This window comes from Alligator sinensis, unplaced genomic scaffold, assembly GCF_000455745.1.
Source record: "Alligator sinensis unplaced genomic scaffold, ASM45574v1 scaffold1322_1, whole genome shotgun sequence".
Lineage (NCBI taxonomy): Eukaryota > Metazoa > Chordata > Crocodylia > Alligatoridae > Alligator > Alligator sinensis.
Window position 1 is genome coordinate 2,099,450 of NW_005842116.1, and position 12,540 is coordinate 2,111,989.

Genomic DNA, 12,540 nt, shown 5'->3' on the forward strand with positions numbered 1-12,540 from the left:
AGTTAGCAGAGCCCCCCCCCAACCTGCCCTTGGGGTGACTGTGCCCATGTGGGGGGAGCCAGTTAGCAGAGCCCCCCCCCAACCTGCCCTTGGGGTGACTGTGCTGCCCCCTTGTGGCTCCTCTAAGCAATGACATCCTGGCTGCTGGTAGACCAGCTGAGGGCCCAATCCTGCTTCCCGCATGGTGCTGTGCTCTGCACTCTGGTCCCAGCTCTCCAAGGCAGGGCACCCCCTACATGCATAGTCCCCCCAACCCAAGCTTCATGGCCCCATGCACGTGCAGTCCCCCCTCCCTGAGCTCTGTGCCCCCTGCTACTTTAGGTTGACGGACGCCGACCGGAAGCGGCTATGGGAGAAGCGTTACTACTGCCACACAGAGCCCGGGTCACTGCCCCTGCTGCTCGCCAGTGCCCCCAGCTGGGAGTGGGCCTGCCTGCCCGACATCTATGCCCTGCTGAAGCAGTGGACCTACATGAACCACCAGGATGCCCTGGGACTCCTGCATGCAACGTAAGACAGTGCCCGGGGCGTTCACCTGGGTGCGGGGAGATTGGGGCTGTGCTGAGAGCCAAGGCAGCTCCTCCTCCTTGGCCTTGCCCATTCCTAGGGCTCTTCTTTCTGCCCCTGAGCCCAGAGCTGGGTGACCCCAATCCTAATGTCCAACTGGAACCTCTAAACTCAGTCTTAACAGTGTGCCGTACCAGGATGAGGGTTGTGGTGGGTAAAGTGAGGACAGCAGAGGAGCTGGAGGATCCCCAAACCCTCCAAAATCCCAGGGATGATTGCGGGGACCCAGAGGCTTAGGTCTTGGTGTCTCTGTGGCTAGCTGGTGGCACCGGTGGGATGGCATGGTTTGCCTCACCTCGAGAAGGGCCGTGTGTGATGCCCTCCTGGTAACACGTGGCTGGTGGCTGTAGGTTCCCCGATCAGGAGGTGAGGAGGACGGCTGTGCAGTGGATCGACTCCATATCCGACGCAGAGCTGCTGGACTACCTGCCGCAGTTGGTCCAGGTGGGTCACCCAGGCGAGCATGTGAGGCTTGCCAGGCCCACAGTGACCAGGACAAGGTCCCACCTGCCCATCTGTCCTGTCTGCTCATGGAGGAAATGCTCCATCTCCCCTCTTGCAGGCCCTGAAGTACGAGTGCTACCTGGACAGTCCCCTGGTGCGGTTCCTTATGAAGCGAGCCATCTGCGACCTCAAGATCACCCACTACTTCTTCTGGTAATGCTGGTGGAGGAGTCGCGGCCTTTGGGACGGCTGTGCCCCCTGCTGCGGCTTGCCCAAGGGAGGGGGGGTCCTATCTAGGATCTCCCCTGGTGTTGGGTGCTGGGGCAGGGGAAATGTTCCCATGACCCATGTCCCAGCCGTGCCTCCTCCCTTGGGGCTCCCCTCGCCCTCAGATCTGCAAGCCGCAGCTCGCATACTGACTGCTGTGGTTGCGCTCTCTCCTCAGGCTACTGAAGGACGGTCTGAAAGACTCCCAGTTCAGCATCCGCTACCAGTACCTGCTGGCAGCCCTGCTCTGCTGCTGCGGGAAAGGCCTGCGGGAGGAGTTTGACCGGCAGTGCGCGCTGGTCAACACCCTGGCCAAGCTGGCCCAGCAGATCCGTGAGGCCGCGCCATCCTCGCGGCAGGTACATGCTTGGCTGAGACCATGCCCTTTCCCCACTGAGTGTGTGGCAGGCAGCTGGCTTGGGTTGCAGACAGGACTCCTCTCTCTGAAGTGAGAGAGCAGGATGTGGAGCCCATAACTTGGCTCCATTTGAGGTCTCCAAGACAGCAGGAGCAGGGCAAGGGCTCTGGCTCTGGGAGGGAGCTCCTGACCACTCCAATCCCAGCCTCTTTTTTCAGGAGGTGCTGGAGGCCATGGATATGGGGGCCTGGCTACATTGCAGTTACTTGTGCTCCTCCTTTCCCCCCAACCCACCTCCTGTGCTGGGAGACAACCCAGCAGTGCCAGTCTAGTGCTGCTCCTTGGGTCTAACAGCCAGGGTCCCTGGGCAAAGCAGGTCCCCAGGCATATAGTGCTTCTGTGTTCAAGCTAGAAAGTCTCTCCAGGGGTTGGAGAGGGGAGCTGGTGGGGAAGGGGGTGGGCTGTGACATTCATGCCCTTCGCTGCATCCCATCGCCCCTCTGCCTCTGGCAGGCCATCCTTCGAGAAGGGCTGGAAGATGTGAAACAGTTCTTCAACATCCCTGGCTCCTGCCGCCTGCCGCTCAGTCCCAGCCTGCTGGTGAAGGGCATCGTGCCCAGGGTGAGTGACCGAGCTGGGGGAAGGCAGAAACCGGGGACCCAGGCAGCTGTTCCCCCTGCTGTGTTAGACCTACTTCCACTGGGGGGGTGGTCCCTCTCTCCCCTCCAAAGCCCCTGCCCAGCAAGGGGGAAGAGGGAGGAATGCACCCTGGTGGGTGCCAGCCCCTCCTGCCCGCTGGGGTGTCTGTGCCCCTTGGCAGCATGGCTCTCTGACCTCCTCCCCCTTCTCTCCCTCCTGAGGGCAGGACTGCTCCTACTTCAACTCCAACGCTGTGCCCCTGAAGCTGTCCTTCCAGAACGTCGACCCCCTGGGGGAGAACATCCGTGTCATCTTCAAGGTGAGTCCCGCCACCGCCTCTCCAGGTTGGTGTGGGGCACTGGCGGTTCTGATCAGACAGCTGTCAGCAGGTGCCTGCTTCAGTGCCGGTGGGGGAAGGAGAGCAGGTGCCCGGCACTCGGGACCTGGGCACAGAGCTCTTGGTGGAAGGAACCAGCTCCGTAAGAGTGGTGCTGCGAGGCCTCCGCTGCATGACAAAGGCCAGTTCCCTCAGTGATGCCTCCATTAGCATGAGGAGGCTGCTGTCTTGATGCAGCCTTTGGATGCCACATTAATAACAGCCCAACAGACTGCACTTGAGTCCAGTTCTTGACCAACTGGGCTTTCCCCATAGAAGCCAAACATTTATGAGTCTGTTAGGTCACTTAATCCATGGATGACATGGTTGCCTATAGCCTGTACCCTGAGGCAGTGACTGAGGTAGTTCTCAGCATCCCAAGTGTTGGGGTTCACAACCCTTCTCCATCCCATAGTGTAGGCCTTGCAGTTGGTGTGCGTCCCCTTACATGCACTCCTTTTAGGCTTCTACTGGGGCTCATCTCTTCCCTGGAATATGCAGATCCTTAGACATGACATGATCCTCCTGCATTTTGTTAGTCTGGGGGTTCATGTGAGCTGTGCAGGACAGGGCCAAGCACGCAGGGGCCCTCACAACTCTGAACAGCCTGTGTAGAATTGCATCAGATGGAGCAAGCTCCCGGGGGGACGCTGGGCTGCTGGCATCCTGGGAACACCCCAGTTCTGACCATCCTCTTTCCACCTTGGGACTTGCAGTGTGGAGACGACCTGCGGCAGGATATGCTGACACTGCAGATGATCCGGATCATGAACAAAATCTGGGTGCAGGAGGGGTTGGACATGCGCATGGTCATCTTCCGCTGCTTCTCCACCGGCCGTGGCCGAGGTGAGTCAGGGCCCAGCTATGAATGTCAGGATGAGCAGGAAGAAGGCTTTGAAGGCACTTCCTGGGGCAGCCTTCAACAAGGGGTCTCCACTGAGGTTGCAAAAGCATCTGCTGAGGACAGCTGTGCAGCTCTTTCATGAGAACCAGGCAGAATGAGCCCAGAGATGCAGGACATGAGGCTGGCAGCGTGGACTCTTTTCATGTCATTGCTATACACACGACCTCCCTAGACACACTGCCATCTTTAACCCCTTCATCCTGCTGGACTTCTGGTTGTTCACTAGGTGGTTATCCAGGAAGGGGACTACAGCAGACCTGACCTGTGGCTGCTTGGCCCAGCTCATGAGGAGGATAAATTGACATAAGCATGTGGGAGCAGTCTGGCTTCCCCTTCTGCATCTCCCCCCAGTTGCATCCACTGCAATTGTCCTACTATCTTTTCTCTATGTTCTGTGCCTGGGAATCGCATCACAGCTCTGCCCTCAGAGGGAGATGCCCCTGAAGGCACTTGTGGAGCGATTTTCAGAGACTGACCTTGTCTGTAGAAGTTGCCCAGGGTTTGGCCTGAATTGGTGACAGACTAAAGCCTTGATGGCCTGTGCCAGGACCTGCCTGCACTGTCCTAGGTGGGAAGGAGTTTGCCTGGCTGAAGGTGGAGAGCTCCAAGTAGCTGACTCTGCCCCTACTGCCTCTGCTTCCAGGGATGGTGGAGATGATCCCCAATGCAGAGACCTTGCGCAAGATCCAGGTGGAGCACGGGGTGACAGGCTCCTTCAAGGATCGCCCTCTGGCAGACTGGCTGCAGAAGCACAACCCCAAAGAGGATGAGTACGAGAAGGTAGGGAGCCAGGGTGATGGGGGTGGCTCTGGAAGGGAGACAGGCTGTCACGGTCCACCTGGTGCAAGGGCATCAGGAGCTGGAATGGGGCAGAGCACCACAAGTGCATGCTCCAGCCAATGTGTCATCGGTTGCAGGCCCTCTCCACAAAGAGCAGCAAATGGATGGACCATGAGCCTGGCTCTCACCAGTGCCCAGCCTTGTTTATACCTTTTGGGCAGGGAATCAAGCCTCAGTGCTCCCACGGTGGGGAGCTCACTAGCCCACCAGCACTTGTGCCTGGCCATAGACTTGCTTATCTGTTGGCCCGAGGGTAGTTGGATTTTTCTCTTCCATGAGAAGTAGAGCTGAAAGCAGGAGCTGCTGAGGGCTGGGAGGCTGAGCAGTACCCACCTCTGCCCCATGGACTGGTGAATGAGGGGCTGGCTGTTCCTGTGCTTTCTCCCGCCCGCTCCTCTCTGAAGACTCGCTTTGCCCCAATGGGTGCCTCTAACCACCCCCTCCACCCTGCAGGCTGTGGAGAACTTCATCTACTCATGTGCCGGCTGCTGTGTGGCCACCTATGTGCTGGGGATCTGCGATCGGCACAACGACAACATCATGCTCAAAACCACTGGCCACATGTTCCACATCGACTTTGGCAGGTTCCTGGGCCATGCTCAGATGTTTGGCAACATCAAGAGGTGGGTGTCATCCACCGGAGCCAGGATCTCTGCCTGCCTTGCCTAGCCACTCTCATGCTCACCATGCTGGCTAGAGCAGGACTTGGCCCCAGCTTCCTCTCCCTGCAGCTATTATGTTGGGGGCTGCTGCTGGGGTATCATCTGCCCAGTGCTTTGAGGCTGGAACAGCTGTAAGGAAGCTTGGCTGTTCTCAGCCACAGTAGTGTACATGGTGAAGAACCCACCAGGACATCTGTCTGCCCCCCTGGCTCGATCCCCGTCCATTGCCTGTTTCCCCAGGGATCCAATCCCTATGCTAAGGCAGGGCCTGCCTTCCTGTCTCCCTCTCTGGTGCAGGGACCGGGCCCCATTCGTCTTCACCTCGGACATGGCCTATGTCATCAACGGTGGTGACAAGCCCTCCAGCCGCTTCCACGACTTTGTTGACCTCTGCTGCCAGGCGTATAACCTCATCCGCAAGCACACCCACCTCTTCCTCAACCTGCTGGGCCTGGTGAGATACCCTTGGCAGGGGTTTACTGGACCTCCTTTCTGCCTAGCCCCTGCAGGCAGAGGCTCCATGGGGTGTCCCTAGTCTCTGCCAAAGGACAGCGAGGCCTTGAGGTGCCTCCTGGCCCCTTGTCCCTCTGCATCTGCAGTACCCCTGGGCTTAGGGGCTCTGGCTGTTACAGCCCTGCGTGCTGGGAAGCTGGATGTTCAGCCCTGGAGTTAGAGTGGTGGGTGCTGTTGCCCCTCAAGTGCCTGCCCAGCCTATCTGAAGAGCGGCAATGACTGGCTTAACAGAGGGAGCTCATCTGCCAGGCCTCAGTCATAAACAAGAGGTGACTGACACAGGCCGAAGTCAGGGGTCATATGTCTCATATAGAAAAAGCCTGCCCCTTCCCTCTCTGCTGATCAGCTCTGTAACGAGGATGCTGGATGAGCCCTAATGGGAGAGCATGTCCACGATCCCACGGGGCCCCCAGTGAGCAGAGAACCCCCCTAGCCAGTTGTTACACCCCCATTGACACAGCTGCTCTGCTCCACAGATGCTGTCCTGTGGCATCCCTGAGCTCTCCGACCTCGAGGACCTCAAGTACGTCTACGATGCCCTGAGGCCGCAGGACTCTGAAGCTGATGCTACCACCTACTTCACCAGGTAAAAAGATGTGGTGTTGGCTGAGAGCACCCCCCATGCCCTGCACGGGGAAGGTGACACCTGTGCGTTACAGGTGGAAGATGGGGCGTCTGGTGGTGGCACACCCCACCTGTAAGGCAGGAGCCAGCCTCTGGGGTCCAGCAGCCCTGGTGAGGGGCCCTTGTGCTCTTGGAAGAGTCTGGCGCTCTGCACGGCAGGGGCCCTGAGTACAGGGTGCCTAGGATCAGCTAGACCCTGCTGTCCTCTGTGGCAGGTTGATCGAGTCCAGCCTGGGCAGCGTGGCCACCAAACTCAACTTCTTCATCCACAACCTCGCACAGATGAAGTTCACGGGCTCTGACGCCCGCCCCACGCTTTCCTTTGCTCCCCGCACGCACACCCTCAAGGCGTCCGGCCGGATCCGCGACGTCTTCCTCTGCCGCCACGAGAAGATCTTCAACCCCAGCAAGGGCTATGTGAGTGGTGCCGTGGGCGATCAGAGCAGGGGAGGGGCTGTGCACAGGAGAGGAGCCCTGAGGGAGGCCTGGTCTCTGGCCCTCAGGCTTTGTCACAGGAGAAGAGACATTGGAGATCAGCATAATCCTGCAGCAGCTTTCACTTCATCCTGGCTGGGCTGGGAGTGGTGAGGGGTTTCAAGCAAGCAAGCCCGTGTATACCCCTCAAAGCAGGGGAATATGCAAACAAACACTGGATGGCTCCATTCAGATTGCTCCATGACTGGAACCCAGTGCTCACGCTTTCTCTTCCCCGAGGTCCTTAGAGATGGTTTGAATCCTTTCTCCCTTCAAATCCCTGCTCCAGGCCTGAAAGCTTTCTCCAGCCTTCCCCAAGCTTCAAACAACATCAAAAAGAGCCCTTTCACTTTAATTTCTCGGCATCTTGCAGCTCAGGGCATGCATGGTGGGTCTGACTGGGTCTTGTGCTGCGTGTTTCTCACGCTGGGTGTTACTTTGACTTCCCTGACATGGGTCGCATTGCTCCCATCACGCATCCGTGTAGCAGAGCTTGCGGCGAGCTGCTCCGCTCACAGGTGGTTCTGCTTCCCGGTCCCGCAGATGTACATCGTGCAGGTGCAGCGAGAGAGCCCCCACGAGATCACCTACGTCCAGCGCACCTTTGAGGAGTTCCAGGAGCTGCACAACAAGCTACGCCTCCTCTTCCCCTCCTCCCAGCTGCCCAGGTAGCCCTCCCTGCTCCCCCTGCACTCTTCTTGGCACCACCCCTTTTGGAAGAGGGAAGAGGCATTGGCTGCTCTGCAGCTGCAGTGGGTGTTGCCTTTGCCCATGTGCCAGTGCATGTTGGGAGGGAGCAGAGTGTGCCTTGCTCCTTGGCTTTCCCTGGCTCTAGGCTGCACCTGTGAATGCAGGTCTCCTCTGCAGACTGCTTCTTTCCACCCTAAGCACAGCCTGACCCAGTCTAGGCTTGGCCCACTATAGCCCTCCGTGGCTCACAGCACACCCAACCCACCTGAAGCCAGCTTGGTTCTCCTGTGCCTGCATGGCACCCATCAGATTCCAGCCCCCAGCTCTCCCCTGGTCCAGGTAGCACCCAGCCAGCTTGGCATGGAAAGTCCTCTAGGCTTCTTGGCCACGAGAAGTGGTCCCCCTTGGGAACACAGCACGGAGGAGCAGGGCAGCTTCAGGGGTGCATTATGCAGCCCTCAGGTTTGCTAACTGATCTCTGTTCTCTTCCCCCTCCACAACCGGACAGTTTCCCCAGCAGGTTTGTGATCGGCCGGTCACGAGGGGAGGCCGCGGCTGAGAGGAGGAAGGAGGAGCTGAATGGCTACATCTGGCACCTTATTCATTCGGCACCCGAGGTCACAGAGGTATGGGCCTTGCCCTGCACTGGAGAGAACCAGGAACATTGACCTCTTTGGGTGGATGGTAGGAGGGACTGCAATCTAGTGATCAGGCAAGAGGCCAATGATCCTATTCCAGCTTCTTCTAGTGACTCAGGTGGACAAGATACTAGGCCTCAGTTTCCCCCTCTGTAAGCGAAGGAGAAAAGCTCTGGCCTTGGTGGCAGAGTGTTTGCAGGCTGTGCTCAGTCAGAGCCCCCTGAAGCAGTGGTAGGTTGCCATTCTTGCCTGAAACGTTCCTGTGTGCTCTGTGGCGTGTCTGGCTCTGAAGAGTGCAGAGCTCGCTGCTGAGCGGAGAAGGACCTCCGGCATGTCATAAAAGCCGTTCTGCTTGATTTGCAGTGCGACCTCGTGTATACGTTTTTTCACCCCCTGCCACGGGATGAGAAGGCTGCAGGCACCAGCCCGGCTCCCAAACCTGCAGGTATTGCAAGTCTTTCTGGTTGTGCTGATAATGGGGTCCATCCGGGGCAGAGGGGCTGGTGTGTAACGGGTATGGCAGGAAGGGGTCTCCTGCTCCACTGCACCTGTCTTGTGCTGCACTTAACCACGAGGGGTAAGTTCACCCACGTGATGCTGCAAAGCAGGAGAACAGAAGGGCTGGAAATGACCTCTTCAGAGAATACCATTTAAGTTCTTTGGTGCTGGGTGCTCACAAGTTGTCGTGGATATGGTCTCTGGGCCATGCTGAGGCCTGTCCCCAGCCCCTGTGCTGTGCTAGGCAACTCCATCCCTCCAGGAGCTCTGCTAAGTGATCCCCTCCTCTACCTCTTTCAGATGCCACATGGGCTCGCCCCATTGGGAAGGTGGGAGGGGAGGTGAAGCTCTCCATTTCCTACAAGAACAACAAGCTCTTCATCATGGTGATGCACATCCGAGGCCTGGTAAGTGCCATGCATACCCCTTATGCATGGCATGGCAGCAGCAGGCACCACACCAGCTCCGGCTCCATGTGCTGGTATGGTGGAAATAACTGGGATTTATTTGGTCTGTCTCTCCTACAGCAGCCTATCCAAGATGGGAATGACCCTGACCCTTATGTCAAGATTTATCTGCTGCCTGATCCCCAGAAGACCACTAAAAGGAAAACCAAAGTGGCTCGAAAAACCTGCAACCCCACTTACAATGAAATGGTATGGCTGACTGCTTGGAGCCCCCAATCTGGGCACATGGGTACAGGCCATTTGCCAGGCACTCTATAGACAGGCCTAGCAAGGGGGTGAGAAAGTTAAGGGTGGGTTTGAAGGACACCAGAGCGCTGGCAGTAGGACAGGACTCTCCCACCATTGTGTACCAGAGAGCTTTGCTCTCCTCAGGTACTGAGCTCCTTTCAGGGAGGGCCTCCTTCACCTTGCCCTGTGCTGTGCCTTGCAGCTGGTCTACGACGGGATTCCCAAAGGTGATCTCCAGCAGCGGGAACTGCGTCTGAGTGTCCTGAGTGAGGAGGGCTTCTGGGAGAACATCCTCCTCGGGGAGGTCAGCATTAAACTCCGGGACCTGGACCTCACCCAGGAGAAGATGGGCTGGTTCGCACTGGGCTCTAGGAGCCACGGGACCATGTGAGAAGAGCAGGGGGCAGCTGCGTCGGTGGAACCACAGCAGCCCCATGATGCTGGTGCTCACCGTGCTAGGCCGTGGGAATGGGCGCGCATCCCAGGAGTTGTATCCTGGATCCAGATGGATTTCCTTGTCCACCAGCAGGAGACAGAGATGCCCTCTCTGTCAATGAAGGGGTTTTTCTTTGTCCTGTAGAAACTGGGAATTCAGAGTCTTGATAGGAAATCCTATTGTGACTTGAAAAGGCTGCAGTAGACATTTTTTTTTGAAGTTTACCTTGTGTCAAGGGAGCAATGACAGTGGTGGGGGGCGGGGGGAAGGGTGGCAGGGGATATTGGGGACATTTCACTTATTTTTCTTTGGGATATCTTTATTTTAATTTTTTTTTTTAATATTGAAAAGTAGTTTGTGCCCAGATGGGGCCTGGATGAGAGAAGAGACCTGGGAGGGCAGGGGGAGGTGCGGGGTGCATCAGCAGTAAGGCTCTTGTTGGCCTTTCCCTAGGGGATTTTTTAAAGGGATGTATATATAGGATTTTGGGGGGCACCAAAAGGCCCGGAGTCATGGATAAGGCCTCCTACTCTCTGGTTTAGGAGCTGTTGTGCTAATATACAAGCTGCCTCCTCTGTTCATCCCAGAGAATTTGCTTCCAAAGGAGAGCTGTGTAATTCGTACGCGTGTAGATTCTGGATTCCTGGTGGAGGGCCGGCAAGTCTGTGAACTGTGCTCCCAGGGGATGACAGGCGAGATTAATGATTCCCTTCTCCCCTGAAGTAATCCCTCCAGTACCCACTTTGATTCCAGCTGTACTGCCTTCGCCAGGAGTGCAAGGCCCCTGAGGCTGGCCTGCTAGTGATGCTGGCATTCATGCCCTTCATCAGAGCTCATTTACTGTCTGTACGTTGTCACTGGACTGGACTGATTTGTTCCAAGCAAGAAGAAACCCAAGGACTGTGCCAAGGAGCTGGTAAAGACTAAGCCTTGCAAGTGGAGGCAGTCGGATGTTGGAAGGGAGGGAGTGATCTTACGTCTCTTGTGAGACATTGCTGGAAACTCTTCTTCTGAGCGAGAGAATCCACCTCTGTGAACTAGGTGCTTGTAGCTTTGCCTGTTGTTCTGGACCAGGGGTACAGGGGGTATGCATCACAGGTATGGCCCATCGCAGAGGTGGGGAGGGGACTTGCTGCCAGATCCATGAAAGGATTACCCTGGCATTGAGCACTCACACCCTTTCTACTGAGGTTTCTCCAGTGGGCCATGCTGGGGAGAAGGAGCTGAGCACCAGGAAAGCAGTGCTGCTCCTCTCCCAACCCCTTCTTGTCAACCTTGTGAGTGAGAAACTTTGGTAGGAAATGAGATTTGGCTTGGTCCAATTCAGACCAGGGGGAACAAGTGCCCGTTTCTTAACCATGGCAGTTTTTAAATACGGTTTTAAGAGAGGCCCTTTCCCACCCAGTGTCGGAGCGGGGAGCACTCCGCATTGCCCCTCTCTCAGCAGTGCAGGCCAGACGGTGCGTGACCACGCTCTGGGGTGCTAAGCCTCCCATCCCGTCCCGGCAAGCCAACTGGGCGCCCTTGGTGCTTTGTTTACAGTGAGAACTCCGTAAACAGACGAAACGTTTCTCAGGATCGAGAATATGAACTTATCTTTATATTAAAAGTTTTAACTCTTGTATCTAGCAGGAGAATGGGGTTGAACTAAGCTGGGGTGGGGAGTGAGAGGGATTCTCCCCACTTTTCCCTCACCGTCTACCAGCTGCAGTTATGTCTGAGGGTGGCTTCTCTGCACCTTTGCAGATGGGTCTGAGAGAGGTGCGTTGTGGAGATGTCCTAGATCTTAGCCAAGTTGCCTCATCTCTTCAGTCAACTCTCTCCCCGCCGACCCACACTCTTGGTCAGGGTGGGTGAGCTTCTGAAGACGGTGCCTGTAACTCTCGGTTGTAAAACAGTGGCATTCAAATAAAAGGAAGTGAATTGCAATGGACAATGTGTGGACTCCTGTATCCCCAAAGGCTGTAGTGGAAGTATTAACCTGTCAGCTCGGCTATAGTTTCAGTCTCCCAGAGTTGCACTGCTCTATGAAGGAGGTGGTAGGGTGCTCTAGCCAGCTAAAAGGGGAGATAAGCAACATCCCTGTGATTCTGGGACAGGCTCAGGGTGGGCAGGTGGGAGTGGGGGGCCTTGTGAATGGAATTGTGACAGGAGCCCATCCCCAGGCCTGACCCTCTACCTCTGGGCTACCCACCCACCCATCTGGTCTGCCACGCCTTGATGGAACAATGATTATGGTGTTACTCAAGTGAGAGGCTGTTTATTTACTACACCAATGCTAGGGTTCCTTATCCACCGCTCCAAACCTCCCCTACATTGTGGCCCACACCTCACAGATAGTATATAACTGTTGACCTGCACCCCGCTCTGGCACTGGGGTCTCATCAGCCCCCTGGCACTGTGCCCCATCTGGCACTTTGCACAGTAGTGTGCCCCAATGAGGCCTCCTCCTCCCCAAATAGCCTCAGCCCAGTCCACCAGATACAACAATAGCATAAATGAGCTTCTGGGCTGTAACATAATACAAGTCATAAAAGCCACACTCTGGTTCCTTAAAACCCCAAACTGCTCCTCGCACATTAAGCACCCCCCAGTTCTGGGTACCTTATAGACTTCCAGAGCCTCGTTAGTCACAGCATTCTTGGGTAGCTCTGCCATGCAAGAGCTCTTTTGCTCCTCACCACTTGCCAGAAACCTCTTCTTCCTGCCAGCCTTGGCCCTGGGGTTTATATGTGCCTAGAGGCCTATCCCCTTCCTGTCAGCTGACCGGCTTGGGGGGGTGGGGTATTAACCCTCCTGCTGCTTTTTCCTGTAGACTCGGGTCTTAATGGGGCAGCTCTGCCTCTTAGGAACAGGGCTAGAGTTCCCTGTTACAGAGACGTACCATCGTTCAGCTCTCGGACACTAGTTCTCGG

General features: G+C 56.6%; 1 protein-coding gene across 4 annotated transcripts in view; it reads left to right on the top strand.

Moving 5' to 3' along the window:
* Positions 1-11,552, top strand: part of PIK3C2B (phosphatidylinositol-4-phosphate 3-kinase catalytic subunit type 2 beta) — a 60,562-nt gene extending 49,010 nt beyond the window's left edge. For 3 of the 4 annotated variants that reach the window (XM_014520445.2, XM_025205483.1, XM_025205484.1), the window contains 18 exons: positions 322-510; positions 918-1,011; positions 1,130-1,224; positions 1,457-1,637; positions 2,150-2,257; positions 2,502-2,594; positions 3,368-3,497; positions 4,199-4,335; positions 4,849-5,018; positions 5,355-5,511; positions 6,047-6,156; positions 6,410-6,611; positions 7,212-7,336; positions 7,867-7,984; positions 8,360-8,441; positions 8,795-8,901; positions 9,022-9,150; positions 9,392-11,552. In XM_014520445.2, the coding sequence (XP_014375931.1) occupies positions 322-510; positions 918-1,011; positions 1,130-1,224; positions 1,457-1,637; positions 2,150-2,257; positions 2,502-2,594; positions 3,368-3,497; positions 4,199-4,335; positions 4,849-5,018; positions 5,355-5,511; positions 6,047-6,156; positions 6,410-6,611; positions 7,212-7,336; positions 7,867-7,984; positions 8,360-8,441; positions 8,795-8,901; positions 9,022-9,150; positions 9,392-9,580 (2,416 nt within the window). In that variant the 3' untranslated portion in view covers positions 9,581-11,552. Of the gene's footprint in view, positions 1-321; positions 511-917; positions 1,012-1,129; positions 1,225-1,456; positions 1,638-2,149; positions 2,258-2,501; positions 2,595-3,367; positions 3,498-4,198; positions 4,336-4,848; positions 5,019-5,354; positions 5,512-6,046; positions 6,157-6,409; positions 6,612-7,211; positions 7,337-7,866; positions 8,228-8,359; positions 8,442-8,794; positions 8,902-9,021; positions 9,151-9,391 lie in introns of those variants that run through there. The other variant, XR_003094324.1, reaches the window with a different exon arrangement.
* Positions 11,553-12,540: the final 988 nt, after the last annotated feature.